Genomic DNA, 21,672 nt, shown 5'->3' on the forward strand with positions numbered 1-21,672 from the left:
TATATAATACACATATAGATTTGCAAAGATTTTAGTATATTTATTAAATTTATTCTTTATCTTAGTATATATTATTATGTTGAGGTTCCTGGCTGAAAAAAAAACAAACAAAAAACCAAAAACAAACCAACCACTTATTTTGAAATCAAAAAACAGACTTGCTTAAGTTTGACCCTGGAGTCCTTGACTTTGTACTGAGCAATCATGCCAAGGGGAAAATCTGAGAAATGAATGTCAACATCAAAAAACTGGAATGGAAATCACTAGCTGAATTAACAACAGAAAGTCAAGTCTATGTCCTCATTCCAGTTTGCAAAGAATACTTAATGCCTCTGAGAATGGATCATTGCAAACATGACATTGAAGTATTTTGCCTGTTTTGTCTAATTTAGCAGCAATAAAAACATGTCATAAAAAAAAATGCGTAAGTAAACTCATTCCTATCTTGAAAGTCTTCACTATGCCCCAGCATGAACCAGAATGTGTAGGTAGATGATTCTGACTCAAAATTGTCAGTCCTAAAAGCTGAGAACTTTGTCCCTTTGGAATGATTCAGTGTGTGAAATTAGGAACCCAGGGCCTCCTGTCAGTCAGGGAAAGCCATTAAGCATCCCTGGGGAGTGATCCTGGGAGTACTCCAGAACATCACTTACTGTGAGTAACTTGAACAGCAATGTGTGACCTAATTCCTTCTTGGTTTGCCATAAATAGTTATAAATGAGTGTACAAAGTTCTGAGCACTTCCTAGAGGTGGATCACCTCACTTAAACAGCTCATTCTTTCTAAAAGGTTGTGTGGAGTTTTCATACAGTGGTACAGTAGTTGATTTATGAAATTTCTAATTCAAGGACACAGGTCATCTGGTCTGGGCATTAGGTTCCATGTGAAAACATGGATTTTCATCTATCAGCTCCACTCTGTTGTATAAACCCTCTAAAAATAAATAGTAGGTTCAAAAAACAGGTAGGATAACTAATGGTATAGCTATTTTCCAGCGTCAGAACAGCTTGTAGACCATTATTGACATTGAATTGTTTACCACGTTTTATAAGGACAGTTTATACAGCAGACTACAGCTGCACAGCCAGATAAATTCAGAAGCCTCATTCACAAATTTAACTTCACTGAAGGCTTCCATAGTCTGCTTAGTCTGAAGGAATCCTGGTGTTCCTCCTGTAAAGGAGACTACACTCCTAATAATGGTGTAGAATAGTTCTAAGGGTCTGGAGCAAAGAGGAGAAAATCAGCGTCACATGGGATGAGGGCTGCAGTGAGATCTTTGTTCTGGTGTAAACCTTGGTGTCTGAGGGCAGAAAATGGATTAAATGACTGTGTTCAGTCATTAACACTCCCTTCTCTCAACTTGGAGACTTTGAATGTGGAGTTTTGTATTGCACCATTTATTAATCTAGTAGTTATCTAATGCTGGCTGGAAAAGACCTGGGAACACTGTTCAGTGTCTTGTTCAAAACCACAGAGTGCTTCCTTCTTCAGTGTTCTGCTGTCCCACTGCTGGCACATCCAGTTTCCAGAGGATGGGCTATGTCATGACCTGACCCACTATGTCTTGCAGCTTGGTAGTTAATAAACTCTCCTAGGGTGCCATGGGGTGATAATTCAGAGATTTTCAAATTCTGAGTAAGTCTCAAACCAGAATCCTACTTTTAAATTGCTTATTGGTCTGCCATTTTGAAGCTTACTTGAATGAACTTTTTCCTGCAGCAGGTGAAAAGTTTTGAATGATATATACAGCCCTCGGGTAAAAGATACATCATAAATAAATGATAATGGTCAACATGAAACTCTATTCACAGGAAGTATTGTCAATCAACATGAGCAACTATTGAGAGAGATTTAAGGCTGAGACTTTTACAAGAGCATAAGAAATCCATTTCCCTTCAATTTTCAGCAAGGGCTGAGGGTATATACATGTAAACTAAACTATTTTAAAAAAACTGTAGCCTAAATTCTCAATAGAGTAAAAAATGCAGGATTTTATGCAGCATCCTGCTGCTCATAGAAATGCTCCAATGTTGATACGTGTACTCCTTTTTTATCAGACCTTTCTGCATCTTAATATCTCTGGAGAACTGATTCTGTCAGGAGGATTCTGATCCTGACCGACTGTTGCCATGGTATTGGGTTATTCTGGGCTGTGATCAAGAAAAGCAAACAAACTTGAGAAAGAAACTGGATTTAAAACATATTCTCAAGCCACAGTGGCTGAGACTAGTTTCTGAAATCTAAATCTTGATTTTTTTTGTACAATGCAGCAGTTATTAAAAGCTTCTGAAAAAAAACATGCCAGTAACAAGAAGAATTGCTCCAGCAATAAACATATACATAAAATGAGAAAAATACAGGAGGAGATAATGAGGCTGGTTCTTGCACTGTTTGAAATTGTTCCTTCTCATTTAATGACATTATCCCACACTGAAGTGAAGCCTCCATCTTTTCTGAGACACTTTGAAAAAGCAGAACTTTTTGCAGATTGGATCACTGTTTTGTTAGGCACTGCTCCACACCTGGTGGCAACCAATGAGTGTCTTTTTGATATTACTGAGCTTTTGTATTGAGTCCATAATAAGGAATTTGTACCTGTCTCAAATTCCTAGGTAGAAATATAGTTTCTTTTACACCTGTTAATATTCAGTCAGTTGTAAGTCATCTTTTTGTACTGACAGCACTGAAGAAGTTTCTGATAATACATGACACAGTATTTTCTGTATGAAGGCAGTTGAATAATAAGCTCATATTCTTAGAGGACAGAGTTCCCTTGATGGGAAAAAAAAATAAAATAGCCCTAAAAGAAATTCTTATTATTGGGTTTGGTGAACCCAGAATGATGCACAAATTTCAGCGAGCAGTATTTACAAGGGTAAAACAAACAATGTGAATTTACGTAAGGAACTGGGGAAGTTTTCTGCAAGTTTGTTATTTACAGATGGATAATTTTGTTTGCCAGATTACTGAGCGTGTTCTTCCTATTCTGCAGGCAGAATTCACAGCCATGAGGGACCAGTACATGCGAGGTGGAGAAGGCTTCATTATCTGCTATTCCATCACAGACCGCCAATCCTTTCAAGAAGCAGCTGAGTTTAAGGAACTCATTTATCGTGTCCGGCACACCTATGACATCCCCGTGGTTCTGGTGGGAAACAAAATAGACCTTGAGGAGTTCAGACAGGTAAGTGATTTCTCTGCTGGTTTTGGCTTGGTTTTCCTTGGCTGCCTCAGGGGTTTCTGCAGCATACTGTGCTACTGAGAATTATTAGCACAAGAAGATGTTTAATCAAAGAGCGACAAACTTGTAATGAATTAAAGTCTTTGCGGTGCTTTTCATTCATATGTTGGGGAATTTCAAGTAGCCTTGGCAAATCACATCTAAACCTCCTCTGGTTTTATTTGAAAAACTTGGACTACCATTGTTGAAAGGTTTATATATATTCATATATATAAATATATCTATATATTCAACATAGAAAGTTCTTCAGTCAGGATCTTGTGGGAAAAAACTTTGGGTTTCTTCAATGTTTCCAGCCATTAAACAGAGTTTTTTTTCCCCAAACATATTAAGATTTGATTAAAAGTTTTTCAACCTCAGATTTAGGAAAAAAAAAAAAAAAGGGGAAAAAAAAAAAAAGAATTATAAATGAGACTACATTTGCCTGAATATCCAGTGACTGTGCAGTGAGTGTTCAGGTAAAATGGGGCCTTGTAAGACTTGAATTCACTTAGATTTTTATACCAGGTTTCAGCTACTACCACCCATAGAGCAACAGATTTCTTCGACTACAAGATCAAGAACTGTGGCTCTCTCAATGTCTTTAACAACCTTTGCACTCTCTTTTCCTTTTTCTCCCCCCTTACTTCTTATTGTTTGTACTGGTGAACTAGAGAGAGATATCACATTAGAATGGCTTGATTGTGACCTGGTATTGAACAGAAAATATGCCTAATCTGCAACTAAACTGCTTTCAAATATCTGACTTCTGCACAGACACACATAACACTTAAATAAAATATTGGTTTTCGGTTCATTAGCATCTGTGCTCACACAATCCTATTTACTCTTTTCCACTTATCCTGTTACTCTTCTCCCCATTTCGCTGTCTTCTTTATTCTACCTGAAGAAAAAACAAGACAACATTGAGCCTGCAATTAGTCTTAAGGATCTGATTATGTCCATTTAAAACTTCTCATCTGTTTTCCAAATCATTGGCTTCCTCTCCATATCAGGCTGTGACAAAACCCAAATGGTGACAATCCAGCTGTAGTTTGAAGCCCAACAGGGGCTTCAAACATGAGTGCCACACGGTTGTACACCAGAAGGGGAGGGATGTGGGTTTGGGGAAGGATGTGGATTCAGTTGTTCTGCTGAGAGAACTCGACATTCACTTCATCCCAAAGCAGGATACAATTGATTACCTACAGTTACCCCTAGATGAAGTTCCAGCAAATGCTCTATTTCCTAACTGGTACACAGACTCTCCTTCACCGACCCTTAGCACAGTCTATTTCTGACCTTTCCTGTAGCATTGTGTTCAGGTGATGCTACGTTCCCAAAAACTCCTCCATGAACACATACAGTCACAAACATGCCACAGACAGCTGGCTGATGGGAGAAGAGTCAGGAGGGGGTCATTGCACAGAGCTCCAGTGGGGGTTTATCAGATCCACAGCACTGAAGGGGTCCAGGGACAAAGATGAAAATCAGCTGAGGGTCTGGGTTTAAGTGCAGGGAAGGAGGGGATGGATCTGAGGTCACGGCCCAATGGGTACAAAGGGAAATGGTGTGAAGGCGGGACAAGGGGAGGCAGGGACCAATGGGATAATCTGGGCGGAGCCCTGCACCACATGAGGACCAATGGGTGTGCAGGGAACAGAGAACATTCTAGGGGAACAACCATAGAAGGGTAACAATCTGGGCCAACAGGTCAATGAAGGATACAAAACTGGGGTATATCAACATACAGCTGCAAAGGACTGTGGGGAGAGGCATTTTGTCACCCTGAACTAATTTTATTCTGACTACTCAGTGTCCTTTCTAGGGTATGGACATTGTTGTTTCTCTGGCAGACCCCTGGGCCTCCACACCTACCTTTTGTTGAACTTCTATATTTTTATCACTGTCAACTAAAAATGTATGCCTGGTTTAAATACTTTTACGTGCTCTTTGGTGATCCTTTCTGGTCTTACAAAGAGGAAAATTAGTGTGAATGAATGTTTGGATTGGATTTCACCTACAGCATTTGAGATTAAGGAGCATGGGGAGGCTCTTGGGAAGAATATAAAAAATTAAGTCTGTGAGATGTGATAAACACACTAAAGCTCTTCTATGAAGTCACCACTGATGAACATGCCTGAATATGTGAGCAAGGAAATTCAAAATTGTACTTCTATATTTTTAAAAGTTTTCAATTAAACAGAATTTAGGCCTTCAGAATGTTTTCCTCCATAAGCCCTCTATAAATGCCAACAGATTTGGCAGTGTGAGAAGGGTTTTCTCAAATATTCTGCAATCCAGACTTTGACCCTTAAGTCAAAGACTAGTAACGTAGTGCAACGCAGATCTGCTCCTTTAAATAAAGTTTTTTAATATGACTATGTCTCCATAAGCAAGTAGTATGAACCAACAGTAGAGAAAAACCACTGGTTTTGGAGTACATATTTTGGGATACTCTTTTTAAATTTTAACTATCTCTACTCCTTGACTGTTTGCAAAATTAGTTGGTGCTGAGGTGTAAGTTGCACATCCAGAATGTATGTTCACTTAAATTATATACATTTCAGATTCCTCTCCACAATTTGAAGCCAATCATGGTTAAGTCAGGGTGCTGAGCAGGTACTGCTCGGAGTACCCTTCTGACCAAAACTGAAGCCCAAGTGTGTGGGAGGACACTTCTGTGTCCAGCTTTAAGCATGTATTAATGTTATATGTATGTATATGTGTATATCTTCATATATATGCATATATGTATGTATACATTATATCTATATTTCTATGTATATCTTCGGTGTTTCATTATTTCAGAACACGGACATGAGGCTGTGCTCTATGTTTACACTGAAATAAGTTTTATCTATGCTTGCTTGTGAGGTTAAGCAATATCTAAATAACTGGATGAGCTCTGTGAAGGTAGATTGAAAGGGATCTTTTCAAGGTCATGCACTGTCATTACAGCTTCATTAAAAGCATTTGGATGGTGGAGAGTGACACCCAACTACCTCTGGAGTGACAGGCAGCAATGAGCTGGTGATGTAGGGCATTAACATATCAATGAACAAACAGGGAGGTACACAAGCACACCAAATTCAAACAGCTGAAAAATAGTAGGTGTCAGAATGCAACCAGCCAGATTGGAATTTCACCAGGGCACCAGGGCTAATATTGTTGCTTTGTTTAATGGCATTTTTCTCCTAAGAATTTCATTAAAACAACTGTAATGTTATTCATGTTATTTCAGGACATAGCATTAAGCTCAACATTTCTGGACAACATTTCCTGTTAATGACAATTCTGTAACAATCAGACAGGCTGTAGTGGCTTGGCCAGACAAAGCTGTTGTTTGAAATATGAATCCCTATGCAGTACAGCTAATGATATATGCTGCTTTCCTCAAATCTATCAACAGAACTACAAGAACAAAACCAATCTGCAATTATAATTGTGGCTTAAGAGAAACACTGATGAAAAACAAAAACAATGAATTTATTATTTTTAAATTATATTTTAATTTTATGATGGCTTCAGTGAAATTATAGTCCTTATGTGTGCCTGTGATTTTTAATGTCCTAAGAAATGGGTTTGTCTGTACTTCTTAAAGCAAGTTTTAGTTATATTCACTAGTCTAAAGAATAAAAGCTTTCAATTTTCTCTGAAGAATATGGGAAAAATTGTGCAAAAACTGGATGGAAAACAGAGTAAATAATTATCTTGATATATATGTGGTGCAAAGGCACCCTCCATCCCCCACTGAATAGGCATTCACAGAATCATGGAATGGTTTTTATTGGAAGGGACTTTAAAGCTCATCTCATTCCAACCCCTCTGCCATGGGCAGGAACACCTTCCACTAGACCAGATTGCTCTAATTGCTCCATCTAACCTGGGCCAGAATATTTTTCTGTGTCCATTTTCCTATTTTCAGCCACTGCTCTAAGAAACATTTAAGTATTATATGCGTTATATTCCATAGCTACTTGATAGAAAAAATACAGAAGAAAATGATTAGGTAACATTTTCATTTCAATGTTTTCAAACAGCAAAGTCATTAGATCAGTAAATATATGCTTGTATGTCTTTAATTATCATCAGATTTTCAGAAACATGTAGGACCAGCTGTTTAAAAATGCTGATAATTTCACTTTAGGTAAACCTTGTCATTTTACTCCAGATGAACACCTGATTCTTACTGTTTAATGCATGTGTAACAGATAAATAACTAATTAGAGCATATTCATATTTAAAAAATACATTAAAGCTATTCAAGCTCATGCCATACTAACGTTTAATTACAGCTTTATATAAAAATATTTAATAGTTAGGACCTGTGGCATTACTGAAAGGTCATTTAGAAAATATAGAAAAACCTTTACCTACTAATCACTGCAAAATATTAATTACCTTGAGCAATTCAGAGGGGAACTAAGTTCTTTTGAATAATGTGCTGTACATCTGAGCTGTAAAAACATTCTTTCTAGAAGTATTTATGAACTTTAAACAGAACCCCTCTGGAAATTCTACCCATACAGAAATATCACAGCCTTCATGGAGAAGTTTTTCCTGCATATGTTTTTTTTCCCAGAGGAATCAGCTGTAGGCTCAGTTGAATCCATGGGTAATATGTTGATGTCCATTTAGTCTGAAGTTAGGAGGCCAGCTCATGTTTTTTCCAGCTCCTGGCCTCTCTGGAAAGCCTGTCATCAAAGCTGTTAGTTTTGCCAGTACAGTCTTGCTCCTGAGAAGCATTAAGCAGTGTTTACCCTTCCACCCATGAGTTGCCTGACTGGCTTCAAGCAAAAATCTGAGAGGAGCTGTGCCTTTGAAAGCATTTCCCTCCACAACCCTCTCCTTTAGTAGGAAATAAAAAATCAACATGAAATCTGCCTTTTTCATCCAGGACTGTGGTAGAACAGAACTAGTAGAACAAGGGGGAGTATGTTCAAAATGAAAGAGAGTAGGTTTAGATCAGATGTTAGGAAGAAATTCTTGGCTGTGAAGGTGGGCAGGCCCTGGCACAGGGTGCCCAGAGCAGCTGGGGCTGCCCCTGGATCTCTGGAAATGTCCAAGGCCAGGCTGGACAGGGCTTGGAGCAGCCTGGGACAGTGGAAGGTGTCCCTGCCCATGGCAGGGGGTGGAACATGGTGGTCTTTAAGGTCCCTTCCAACCCAAACCATTCTGAGATTCTGTGATTGATTCCATGATTTAACACAGGGCAATATATTACTCTGAGTGTAAACATATTACGGACGTTCCGTTGTATATTTTTTCCCCAAGGTTTTATTACAACAGCAAATAATTCTCAAACCAGGATTACAGTAAGTTTTCATGATCAGAACCAGCTGAATATTCTCACTTCAATGAGATTTTACTCTGCATTTTGCTCAAGTTAAGCCGACTGGTTATCAGACAATGTGTCAACTTTTAGATTCTCATTTTGGCAGTTGCACTATTTTCATGCTTCTCAAACGTTGAAATATAAGTTGAGTCTGAGACAGATAAAGTTTTTGTTTTGTTTTGTTTTGCTTTGCTTTGGTTTTGTTTAGCTTCATTTTCTTAAAAACTTGTTTTGGTTTGTTTCCTTCTGTGTGAGTAACTTTTTGGTATAGACATATCAAAAATTGTCAGTCTGTACCTTCTGGTGCCTGGTTGAGACAATACTTCAACAATATGATATTGTATTTGACTTTTATTTTTCTGTCCATGACTATGAAGCACTGTTTACTAGATGCTTCCTTACTCATATTGTGAATCATGAAACTGCAGTGTCACCAATTTCTTACATTAGCATCAGGCTGAATTCTGTTGCTTTTGGGATTAAAACTACTTTTTGAAGTAGTTTGTAACTGTACTTTAACTCCAGAAGTTCTTTCTTTTGAAAACATTAAATGTAAGGTAGGTAGGTAATATTGTCTGTACTGAAGAAAGACTCTTGTTTCCCATTATTCAATGCCCTACAAAAAGAATTAAAGGTTTCAATTTTCCTTCTAAACTTGAACTACAAGTCAAGGGAGATGCATTTACTGATGCTTGTTGACAAAGAATGGTACATTTGTGTTAATTACAGACATTGTGAATGGTGAAATTAAATGACTTGGACAGACTCTCTATAAAATTTATGCAGAAACTAGGATTTATCACATGTCATGGAAGTGTCTTATAAAATGAGATGTATCTGCCTGGGAAGAAGTCTGTCTTGCTGCTGACAGCAGAGGGAGGCTCAGACAGCCACCTTCTTTGCCTTTTTGCGGTGGTGTTTTGGTGAGATGAAAACTTATAAAATTGTTCCTGACATCTCAGTTTAGAATCCAAATATCCAAATATTACTGATTCATTCAGTTATTGCTTCTGCTAACTACAGACTGTATTTCTGAACCATGCACTCATCTTTTCTTTGATTTTTAAATAAACAAAATCCTAAACAATAACTACAAAATAATAAAGGAAATTTAATGGAAAAAATCTGGAGGAGAATAAGGCATAGAAGAGCAATTATGTCATATCCAGAAAAGGGAGCAGGGAAGGGTCTGGAGCACAGGTCTGATGAGGAGTGGCTGAGGGAGCTGGGAAAGGGGCTCAGCCTGGAGAAAAGGAGGCTCAGGGGGCCCTTGTGGCTCTGCACAACTCCCTGCCAGGAGGGGACAGCCGGGGGGGTCGGGCTGTGCTGCCAGGGAACAGGGACACGAGGAGAGGGAACGGCCTCAGGCTGGGCCAGGGCAGGGACAGGCTGCAGGGAAAGATTTCTTCATGGAAAGGGCATTCCAGCCCTGGCACAGCTGCCCAGGGCTGTGGTGGAGTCCCCATCCCTTGAGGGATTTAAAAGCTGTGTGGATTTGGTACTTGGGACACGGGTTAGTGGTGGCCTTGGCACTGCTGGGGGAATGATTTGACTTGATGGCCTTAGAGGGCTATTCCAGACTCGGTGATTCTAGCATTCTATTAATTTTAATTTTTATTGATTTTTTAATTAATTCTTTTGTCCATTTTGATTCCATTTGATTGTTCATTTCCCATGGATATTCATGTAGTTCCATTTTCCATCAGTGTCTTACGGAAATGAATTACATTTGTAAGGAGTTGCCGTCATCAGTTACACACACTTTGCCTACATATTTCCTTCTCACATGGTATCACATTATATCCTTTGTTTGATCTTCAAAGTCTGTACAATATATGCCATTTTTGCTGTTTTGATGGTGCTATGACAGTTGTCTGAATATTTGGAATTAAACTACTGAAGTTGTCATGGTGTTTTATTATCCTTGAAAACTGTCAGACCTTTAAATAATCACTTTCTTGCTTTATCAAAATGCATATCTGGATTCTATCATGTTCTTCCATGACTCTAACTTCTATTTACTTTTAACTGATTTTGATTTTTCAATATTTCTTTTGCATTGGTCATTGTCCTTAGAAGTCTTTCTCTTATAGTTTTTATAAAGAAGTCTTTATAGTGTTTTCCCTTCCAAGAAAGAAAGAAAGAAGATAAAAAAAAAAAAAAAGAAAGAGGAAAAAGGAAAAGGAAAAGGAAAAAAAAAAGAAAAAGGAAAGAGAAAGAGAAAGAAAGAGAGAAAGAAAGAGAGAAAGAGAAAGAGAAAGAGAAAGAGAAAGAGAAAGAGAAAGAGAAAGAGAAAGAGAAAGAGAAAGAGAAAGGGTATGTGGTTTTTCATGCCAATGCAATTGTAGTAGAAAATTTGGCAGCTGCAGTCTTTTGGAAGGAAATTCTATGATTATCAACAGTCTTTAGCATATATTCATTTATAGTTTGCCTCCTTATTACAATGCTTTCATGTTTCCACAACTTTCCCCAAACCACGGCCTCAGATTACCCAGGCTGCAGTAAATACCATCAGACACACAGACAATTGTAATGAAACTGCTGGTTCATTTCTCAAGTTATAATTGTGTTAACCTCTAGTGAACCACCAAGTCCTGTAATTCCTTCACCAGGGAGCAGGAGGACATTTGAAGGGGACTAAGATGCAGAAAACAAGGTGCTCTGTAGGAGAGGAAACAACAGCAAAGCAGTAGCTGCACTGCAGATAATAAAATGTTTATCATGTAGAACCTGAATATTCAGAGATGAAAACAAAGACAGCTAATTGCTTGTAGCTGAAGCATGACAAAGCATGACGTGTAGCCAGGGGTATACACAGGGGAGCGTGTTGCAAGGTCACTTCACTGCTAGGGATATTAAACAGCAGCACAATTTATATTGTTTTGAAAGACTCCCAGTTCTTTTTATCTCTACCTGCTTTAACTTCACCCTCCACCTCAGAGATTTTTGTTCTCCTCATGTACTGAATCCTGACTTGGCATGACTTCAGTTGGAGAACACCTTGGAGAGTTGTGAAGGTACAGAGAGGGTCTCCCACCTCTTGCCTTTTTGATAGAGGTTGCTCCTCAAGGTGAACTTGGGCTGAGATTTGTCTGCTTGTCCCAAAAATTAACTCAGATTGAGTCTTGTGAAGGTTTTCAGATGACAGTCATGCCAGCAGGATCTGTGTTGCTAAAGCAAGTAGGTCATGCTATAAAACTTCCACACAAAACAGCTGCAGGGTTGGAGGAGTGTAGGTCTTGATTGCAAGTGCAGTTTTCCTTAGGATCCCTCGGAGTGAAAGATGTTGGTTACACAATGACCACAAGGAGAAGTACAGCTTGCAAGGGAAAACAAAGTGGCATAATTTTTTTGGGTGGCTGGTGTTCAGTCAGGAGCCTATACAAATGCCTGTGCTGGATGTTTGTTGTGGTTTAACTCTGGCCAGCAACTAAGTATCATGCAGCCACTCACTCATTCCTCTCTGCTCCTGGTGGTGAGGAAAATTTAAAAGCAAACAAATATAAGTAAACATTTTAATAATTTAAACAAAATAAAATTATTTTTAAAAATATATATTAATGATGATAATAATAAATGAAAAGGAGAGAGAGGAAGGGACAAAGCCCAAGAGAAGGAGTGATGCTCAACACCCACTTACCAATGTCCAGTGGTATTTCCCTAACAGAAATAGGCAGCTCCTGGCCAAATCTCCCCAGTTTATGTCCTGGGCATGACATTCTGTCGTATGGAGTATCCCTTTACCCAGTTTGGGGCAGTTCTCCTGGCCCTGGCTTTTTGTACACCTGCTCATGGCAGAACATGGGACATTGAAAAGTCCTTGCCTGGAGTGAGCACTGCTGAGCAGCAACTAAAATTTCACAGTGTTATTAGCATTATTCTCATTCTAGATCCAAAACACAGCACTGTACCAGCTACCAAAATAATCACCCTGGATGAGACCAGGAAAAAAGAAAAACTTAGAGAAATCCCTGAAGGACTTCCATAGTTCATTTTTCACCAGCTGTGTATGCTCTCACTCCACTTCCCTCCCTGCTCCAGGGCTGAATGCAAAATGCCATTTTGTTAATTTTCCCATGTATTTGCTGAAGTCCTCATTTCCCTGTGAATCTTGAGCACTGTGTACAACCTGTTGTTGACACACAGAAGGAAGAGTCAGGAGCACACCACAGCAGGCACTGCTGACTGGGGCACAGTTCTGCCCCTCCAACTTCCATGCCAGAAACGACACCACCTCAGGCTTTATCCTGTCATTTTCCCTACAGGGACACAAATGTAAAAGAGGATGCAATTGGCAGGTATCTCCTTACATATTGCTTTTTTTACATCAGCAAAATCAAGATTTCAGCCCAACACTTACACGTTATTTACTACAGCTCCAGTTCAGGAAACTGTTTCAGCATACGCTTAATTAGGGTGGAACTAATGCAACGTTTTTTTTACAATTTAATCTCACACTTGAGCATAGATGATGTTTTGTGAGTGAGACAGTAAAGAGCAACTTCATAAAAATAAAAGTACCTTTGCAAAATAGCATATTAATACAGGCAGCCACATTTGCAGAGTGAGTTGTTTGTACAAAAATGTGAATTTTCAGGATAGCTTCCTATGTGTTTTTTGCAGTAGGAGGTCAAACTACTTGAAAGTAGAAACTTTGCCAGAATTTAATTACAGCTCATTATGGTGTTATTAATAATAAGAGCATGACCTAGCATTTAAAGAAATGAAGATTAATCAGTTTAGTCATCTTTGATTTTTTAAGATTTGCTTGTGTTCTCATCTTAATGACTCACTTTTTTTTTTTTTTCCCAGATGAGTTAGGAAGTTAGAGAGATTTGGTTTTAATCATATCTAACAGCTTGCCTAATAATAGCAACATTAGCTTTACACAGTTTAAGATGTTTAAGTTGTGCAGTCATGAAAATAAAAAGAAAAAAAAAAAGTCCCTTATCCTGCCTACCTCCCAAAAACACAGTACAAAAAAGTAAATGAAGGGGAAAACATACTTGATCTAGAAGCATGGTAAAATCCAAACTTTACTATTTAAAATCTATGTAAATGGCAGCTGCAAAACCTCTGAGTAAATTATTTTATATAGCACTGCTATTTCAAGAAGATCCAGGAAATAACATATTTTAAAATTACATTGAAGCACATTATTGCACTTGAAACTCAAGATGTTTAATATCTACAAAGGATCAAAATAAGAGTTTCAGGGTTAGTCATTTACATTACTAATCAGATAGTTTTGCTCCTCAGAACCCCAAAGACTTTCTGGGAGTTAGGGTATGGTGTGATGTTTATTTGAAATTGATCTGTATTGTGTCTGGTATAGTTTAGTGTCTTCATCCACCTTCTCCTGATCAGTGTTGTTTCTTAAAGAAGAAAAGGATGGACTTTGCTTCTACCTTTACTGTACTTGTTTCCTCTGTCACTCAGGAAATGTTCTTTCTCTCTGTTTCCATCTATGTCACTTTTCCCACAGACTACAATTTGAAAATTTTAATAAGGAGAAGAATATGTCTTGTCAATTATTTTTATTCATTTGGTAATAGCACTGACACGAATATGCAGGGTTTTCTGTGTGCTTGTGTCTGTCTGCATGTTTTAAAACTGTAATAACCAACATTGTGCTCGGTGCAGGATATTCATCAGCACCACAGGCCACCCCTGGGGTATTCCTGTCATAAATAGTTAGACACTAAAATTCTGAATTCACATTACATTTTTTCTGAAGTGATGGGGAACACAGTGTCTTTACATTTAATGGTGATTTTCATTAGCAAAACCATGGGATAACTCTTCCATTATTTTCCTAGATGTGGCTAATATAATATCTTTTTAAAGAAAAGAAAAATAAATAAATAAATAAATAAATAAATAAATAAATAAATAAATAAATAAATGAGTTAAATTTGCCTTGGTTCCCTAGATTCCATTAATTTCTACATCTTAAAGTTTCTTGGATTTTAAAACCTGAGGAAGCTTGATGTGGTTGTTTTGTTGGGTTTCCACCCAGCCTTCTTTAAAATCAGAGTGATATTATGCCAGATGTGCTTATTCTGGGGTGACTTAAACTACAGACCAAACCTCCTGACCTTCCCATCATCGTCTGAAACCTTCCCAGCAACTAATTTAAACCTGACACCAGCTACTGTCACAAAGTCCTGGAGTATTCTCCACTGAAGCCAAATTCCTGGATCGTTCTGGGTGCAGGTAGTCAGGCTGAGAGGGATGTTCAAATCCTCAGAATTATTCAGGCATTTTCAGTTCTGAACTGATGCAGGAATGTGGGTGCCATTCCTCTGATCTCTTTTGCTCTCTTTCTCAACATATTGCATGAAGAAAACTGTGTGGATTTGTTCCATTTAATTAAGAAAAGAGTTTTTATTAATCAGTTATTTGTTAGAGGTTAGGAGGAGATGGAAGGTGTTTGTGTGTTTTGTGTAGTCAAAGAAGGAGCTAGAAGGAGGGTGAAATAGAAAGTAGAGATGATTTATGCCTTCCTTGAAGTGAAATACACCTTGATCACTCTCCAGACCTATGACCTCTGACTTGAATTGGGGTACAGACCCATGTAGTTCATTTCCCAGTGCAACCCACTGAGGAAATGCTGCTCATGGAGAGGTCCTATTCCCTTTAAACCCCATTTTCTTTCCCATCTGAAGTTAATGAAATCATTTCGCTGGTGACTGCCCGTGACTACAAGATGACTGGTGATGGCAGGTAACCTTTCCAAGATTATAAAGCTCTCATAACCAGCAGGAGGTTAGAACTTGAGAGTGGTTTGATTTGATTTTGAGGATCTTCAGTGCTGAGAATCCCTGAGATCTACCAGGAAACAATCAATCAAACAAACAAATTCCTACCAAACCACAAAAAAAACCAGTAAACAAACCAAACCAAAATAAAATAAAACAAAATTAAAAAAAAAAAATCCAAAACTGACAAAGAAAAGAATGGTAAAGAGATCATAGATGGATCAGCAGCACTTGGTGATCAGTGACACCGAAACCTGAAAGTCCTTTGGGAAATGTCAGCACTTCACACATGGTGATGTCCACAAAAATTCTTGAGTTCCCAGGTGTAATATAAGAATTTTAAAGGATTTAATACTCCTGTATTTTGAGACTGAGAGTATTTTGCTGTCTGATGTCTTTGCTCTTGATAGGGTTTTAACCTTATTTGATAATTATTTGTGGAGAGAAAGAAGTCAGGTGTGGGAGTAGTTCATAGGTAGCAGTCCATTAATTACTGCTTCTCCTTGTTTAAAGCATAGACCTCAGTCCTTTGTGTTTTATTAGGAGGGAATTTTGTGTAAGATAGTTTTGTGTAAGGAAAATTCCTAGTTTAAAAATCTCCATTGAACTTATTAAGTTTCTGGGGAAGAATTTTGTTGTGTTCAGTGTTACTTGTTCTTCACTCACTGTAGAATCTGGAGCACAAAGCTCCAGATAGGGTATAGTGGTAAAAGTGCCTTTTTACTCTATTCTGGAAATCTTTCCCAACATTCTTATTAACAGTAATGAACAAATTCACATTAATAATAACTGAATTGTTCTTCATGCCCAAATATGCCTATCTAACACGCAATTACTTATTCAGAACTTGCTGGAGAATCTCTCGCTGTTTGAACCATTGTTCTGTGAACAGAAAGACTGACATATTTTCCACTGCCGTCAACCTGGCAACTTTTATTTCATTTAAATTTAACTCACACACAAAATACTGCTTTGACTAATTTTAAAACCCTATCATATAAAAAATAATTTTATATTTATCCCAATTGCCTGACATTTTCAATATGGAGCGTCTGTAAAAGAGAAATTGGTTTTTATGAAGCACAGGTAAAAAGGCCATGAGGGAAACTGAAGATAATTAATGAAAAAAACCCTCATAAAAAACAGTGGAATAGTTCCAATGGGAATCTGCTTCATTCTACTTGTGCAATAAAGGTAAAGGCTTGTTGTTATGCAAAAATTACACAGTAGTGAAGAAATCTTTATTTTCGTAATCAGCAAATTCCTTAAATTTGTAACGAGATAGTCTGCTTTTCTTCAGAAGTGTGCTTCACTAGAGCAAGATAGTATTGGAATGGTTGTTCTCCTTTTAAAATTAAAAATTAAAAATACGAAAAACCAGCAAAATTTCATCTTAATATTTCCTGTTTCATTATTGAAATCTTCAGAAGAAAATACTTCTGTAAAAAAAAAAAATAAGGTATTTACATAAAATTAGCACAATGCAAAGAAAAAAATATAATGGAAAAAAACTACCACGCTACCTGAAATTAAGTAATGAGCTGTTACTCAGAAGCCCCATGAGGCCATTATCCACTTAAATGTATTAATCTTTCAGTTTCTTTAATGCATGGATTTATTTGTCTATGTAGTGATTGAAAATAGATAATTTAGGTTACCTCCACTTTTCTATAGTGATGGAAGTATCAACAGTGCCTATATTATATCCTTTTTCCTCCTGTGTATGCTTCTCATTGAAATTCTACAGTCAGAGCAAAGTCAGACCTTAATGTTCTGCCTTTACCTGTTTCAATATCTTCAATATCTTCAATATCAATATCAAGGTTTTATCTTGATGAATAATGCACCCAAATGACAGGATTTTGTGGTACTATATTTTGAACAGTCATAGGAAAAACAGAGAATTCTGAGGTGACTTTGAATGGCAGAAATATGGGTACTTAATACTAAAAAATGGAGTAATGAAATTAAGTTTAGTTCATTATTTATATCAGGGTAGGAGTTGTTGGTATAGAAGATCTGCTGTCAGATCATAAGTTTCCCAAAATTTGGAATTAGGCCTTTAGGTTTGAGGGTTCTTTAATAGGCTCTCTAAATTCAATACTTGGGCAGCTTATAAAAATGTTAGAAAGGAGAGGTTTTAGAACTAACTGATAATATATCTGGTAACAAATCATCAGGAACAGATGGTATTCACCCAAGAGTTCCAAAAGAGTTCAAGTATAAAATTGCTGAACTATTAACTGTGCTTAAAATGGAATCATCAACAGGGAAGATGGCACGTGCAGAACTGTCCAGGGAGCTGCAGACCAGTAAATCTGAGTTCTGCTGAGCCTATTCATATCTACTACAAGAAAACATAGGAATAAAAATTATATGAATAAACATGTATAAATAGAAATAAAAAATATGTGAATACAAACCATTTGGCAGGCAAAAGTCATTGTGGCTTTCAGAAAAGTAACTTGTGCCTGACAAATTAAGTCTATAAAAATACAAGGAACAGGGTTATGGCAATAAGTTTCATAAACTTCCAAAGAGTTTTATGTGAATAAAAAAAATAAAAATGAAAGAAGATATGTCACATGATGCTAAATGTCACAAAGAAGTACCAACAAAGGTTGGAATAAATTGTGAAAAATGAAAAGTGATTACCTTGGTAAGTCCAGGTAGATATAGATATTCCTCTCTGAAATAGATCCATCAATGATTGGACAAAAAGGTGATAGACTTTCTATTTAACTCTTTTGGTAAGTACTTAACTATTTTTGGTGGTAAAAATGACAACTAAGCGTGATGAAGTTTAAGATCAATTCTCAATATATTTAGAGGTTTAAGATTAGTTCTCAATATTTTTTAATAGAAAGTATACATTTTTCCTAACAATAGAAGATTGAGGAGAATTAATTGATTAAGCATATTATATATTAAAAAATGAAAATGCTTTCCTACCGAGTGCACAACTAAAGTACAGAAGTCATTGCTGTAGGAATTACAAATGTAAAAGACTTTTTTTATGGGTTGAAAAAGTAATTCAACCAGATATGCAAGGAGTTTTAAAGGAAAATATGACATTCCTAATCCAGGAAGTGTCTGAGTCTTAGATTTCCCAAAGATGTAAGGAAAAAGCAGTAGCATTTCCTATTTTTCATCTACTTTTATGTCCTGTCTCTGAGCAAGTTGCTGCTGTTGATGATAGCATGGAGGGACAAGACAGAGCTGTGGTCTAATTTATTCAGTGTCACTGCTGTTCTGCTATAACACGTATATAAAACGAACCATAACAACTGAATTTGAGAGGGCAAACACACAGAACTCTCATGAAAACATTCATTTACATAAGTATTTACATTTCCATGCACTCATATATTATACATTAATGTGTGCAGCAGTATTAACACGGTGTTAATATAGAGTAATCACTGTTGTTATATTATGATCGTGTGATTACTATATAATCATTGATATTATATGATAATTACTGCTAACGATGGTTGGTATAGGCTTCCTCTGGGATTCTTTCAGTTTTCTTCCTTGTCTTTTTTCTGAGGTACTCTCTTTTCCAAGCAAAAATATTAGCTTGAAGCAGATGTTCAGTCTGCACTATAAAACAGACCAGAACACTGGTCCCAAGAGTTCTTTCTTTTCAAAAGTCTATGAATCTTTAAATACTCTTTCATTTTAAGTTCAGGGAGATTGTTACCAGTAGTGATATTTATTAGAATAATTTCTGGCAAGGAAATAAAAAAAATATTAGATAACAAAGTAAATTCAATTAAAACTAAAGGTTTCCAGAAACCTTTCTTACATGTGTTGTGGCGTTCTCCAAACTAAAGTACATTTTAAATGCACACATAAGACAAGAATCAGCAACGGTGTTAGAGACAACCCAGGAACCCTGACTTCTACTCATCAGATCAAACATCAGATAATGTTGTATCCCTCATGCATGATTATATGCATTGTCTCATTTCACAGCAGAAAATAACAAGTAGTAAGGGGTGGGGAGATTCACTGATGCAAGCTCCAAAGCCTAAGGCTGACATTGCCTTTCAAAACAATTTTGGCTATGAGTGCTTACAAACAGATGTCAGGCTGGGGAAAAAACTGATCAGCAGTGCCACTAATTTGATGTCCTCAATGCTTCACTAGCTGGATGATTTCCCATCCTGGACTACTGGCCCATTAAACCTGTCTTTTATTACACAGTCATAAAGCTGAATGACAGAAAATACATAATTAAGACTAGTCAAATAGAAGGCAAAGGATCTACATTGATCCCATTTGTCTGAGATAGTGAGGGACAAATTGGAATCTAAGGGCTAATATAGAGCAACATTAAAGTGTTTGCTTTCTGTAACACAGAGTTGAGATCTTTATAGCTATGTGGGGAAAATGCTAGGTGCATAGACAGAACTATTATCCCAGTTTTCTGACGTGCTGGGAATGAAAAATCAAACATACTTCCTAAGGTCTTTGTGTTACATTAATTTTTCTCACAGGATGAGAAGTTTGGATAAGATCTTTGTCAGTGACATGGGCAGTGCAATCAAAGGCACACTCTGTAATCTTGGTGATGACACCAAGATGGGTGGTGCAGTCACGTGCTGGAAGCAAGGGATGACACCCAGGGGGACCTGACAGGCTGGAGAGGTGGAACTGTCTGAAAATTGTAAAGTTCAAGAGCCAGGTCCTGCAGATGGGTCAGGGCCATCCCAATCACAAGTAAAGGCTGGGCAGAGAATGGCTTGAGAGCAAACCCTGGGAGAGGGACTTGGAGGTGTTGGTTGATGTGAAGTTTCATGACCCAGCCACCTGCCCTGCCAGCCCAGAAAGCCCCAGCTGTGTCCTGGCCTGCCTCAAAAGAAGTGTGGCCAGCAGGACAGGGTGGGACAATTCTGCCCCTCTCCTCCTCTCTGGTGAGAGCCCACCTGCAGTGCTGCATCCTGCTCTGGGGCTCCCAGCACGTGGATGTGGAGCTCCTGGAGCAAGTCCAGAAGGGGCCACAGGGATGCTTCTAGGACTGGGGGACCTCTCCTGTGGAAGATGCTGGGGGAGATGGGGATGTTTGGCCTGGGGGGAAGGATTCAGAGAGACCTTAGAGCCCCTTCCAGGGCCTAAAGGGAATCACTGGAGAGGAACCTGGAATGACAGAACAAATAGGAATGGTTTTAAACTGAAAAAAGAGGAAATTCAGATTAAGTATTAGGAAAAAAAATATTCTCTGTGAAAGTGGTGAGGCTCTGGCACAGGTTCCCTGCAGAAGCTGTGGCTGCCCCAGCCCTGGAAGTGTCCAAGGCCAGGTTGGAGGGGACTTAGAGCAACCTGGGATAGTGGAAGGTGTCCCTTGGCAGCGGGTGAAAATGAATTTAACTTTGCAGTCCCTGACTTCATCAAGGCAGAAGTTATTCAACTTGTTTGGTACAACTTCATTGCTCCTTTAGTCACGAGGAATGAAAAGATCACCAGAACTGAATCTTCAGCACATTAGATGTGGGCAAATTAAAGCTTCCAAATTAAGACTCAAATGTTTGGTTGTCTTTGAGCTGAACTTTTGCCTGCAGAGACACATTAGAGGTGGTTGGCAATTGTCACTTTGTTGTCATTTCCCAAAGCTGTAAATATCACCTCTGCATTCAATTGTTCTGGAAGAGTCTGCACGATTGTAGTCATTATCCTGGTGTAAAATGTTGCATCTGTAAAAGCAGACTACTTCTACTGAATAAATATTAATGATTCATGCAAAGTTGAGATGCTTGTTCTACTCTAACAGCCTCTTTCCTTATGCAGTTTGTTTTCCTAATATTTGCCATCTTGTAAACTTTTTATCAGGAAAATTCCATACACACACACACACACACACACATATATATATATATATATATATGTATGTATATATGTATATGTATGTATATTGCAGTATTTACTTGTTGTTTAAAATCCCATATGAATTTCTGAAGTTGTTAGTCATACTAAATGACTTCAGGTATTCACAGGATGTACTCTCATGTATTATAATGTAACATGTCTCATTATTCTTCGCTCTAGATTCTTGAAGTAAAGGCTGGAACTCTTGACCAAGATTAATGATTTGGGCCTAAAAAAATCAGTCTAATCTAATAACTTTGAATTTTAATAGCTTTTGAGTTTAATACAGCTGTTGCCTCCGTCCTGTTTTATTCAGACACGTGGGTAGTGGTGGCTTTTTCCATGACTGATCCTTGGGTTTTGTTTTTCTGGCCTGCCTGCTAATCAATTTTAAGAATCAGTAAATATCTGTGTGTGTTTCAGTGAAAAAGATACACTTAAAGAGCCTTCAGCAACAATAGACCATTAATGTGGAGACTGAT

The 21,672-nt window shown here is 37.7% G+C and overlaps 1 protein-coding gene across 1 annotated transcript in view; it reads left to right on the forward strand.

Annotated features, from left to right (window-relative positions):
- Positions 1–21,672, forward strand: part of RIT2 (Ras like without CAAX 2) — a 174,130-nt gene that overhangs the window by 84,761 nt on the left and 67,697 nt on the right. Inside the window, exon 4 of the mRNA XM_015652113.3 lies at positions 2,996–3,187. Within this exon, the coding sequence (XP_015507599.1) occupies positions 2,996–3,187 (192 nt within the window). The remainder of the gene's footprint in view (positions 1–2,995; positions 3,188–21,672) is intronic.

Source organism: Parus major, chromosome Z, assembly GCF_001522545.3.
Source record: "Parus major isolate Abel chromosome Z, Parus_major1.1, whole genome shotgun sequence".
Classification (NCBI taxonomy): domain Eukaryota; kingdom Metazoa; phylum Chordata; class Aves; order Passeriformes; family Paridae; genus Parus; species Parus major.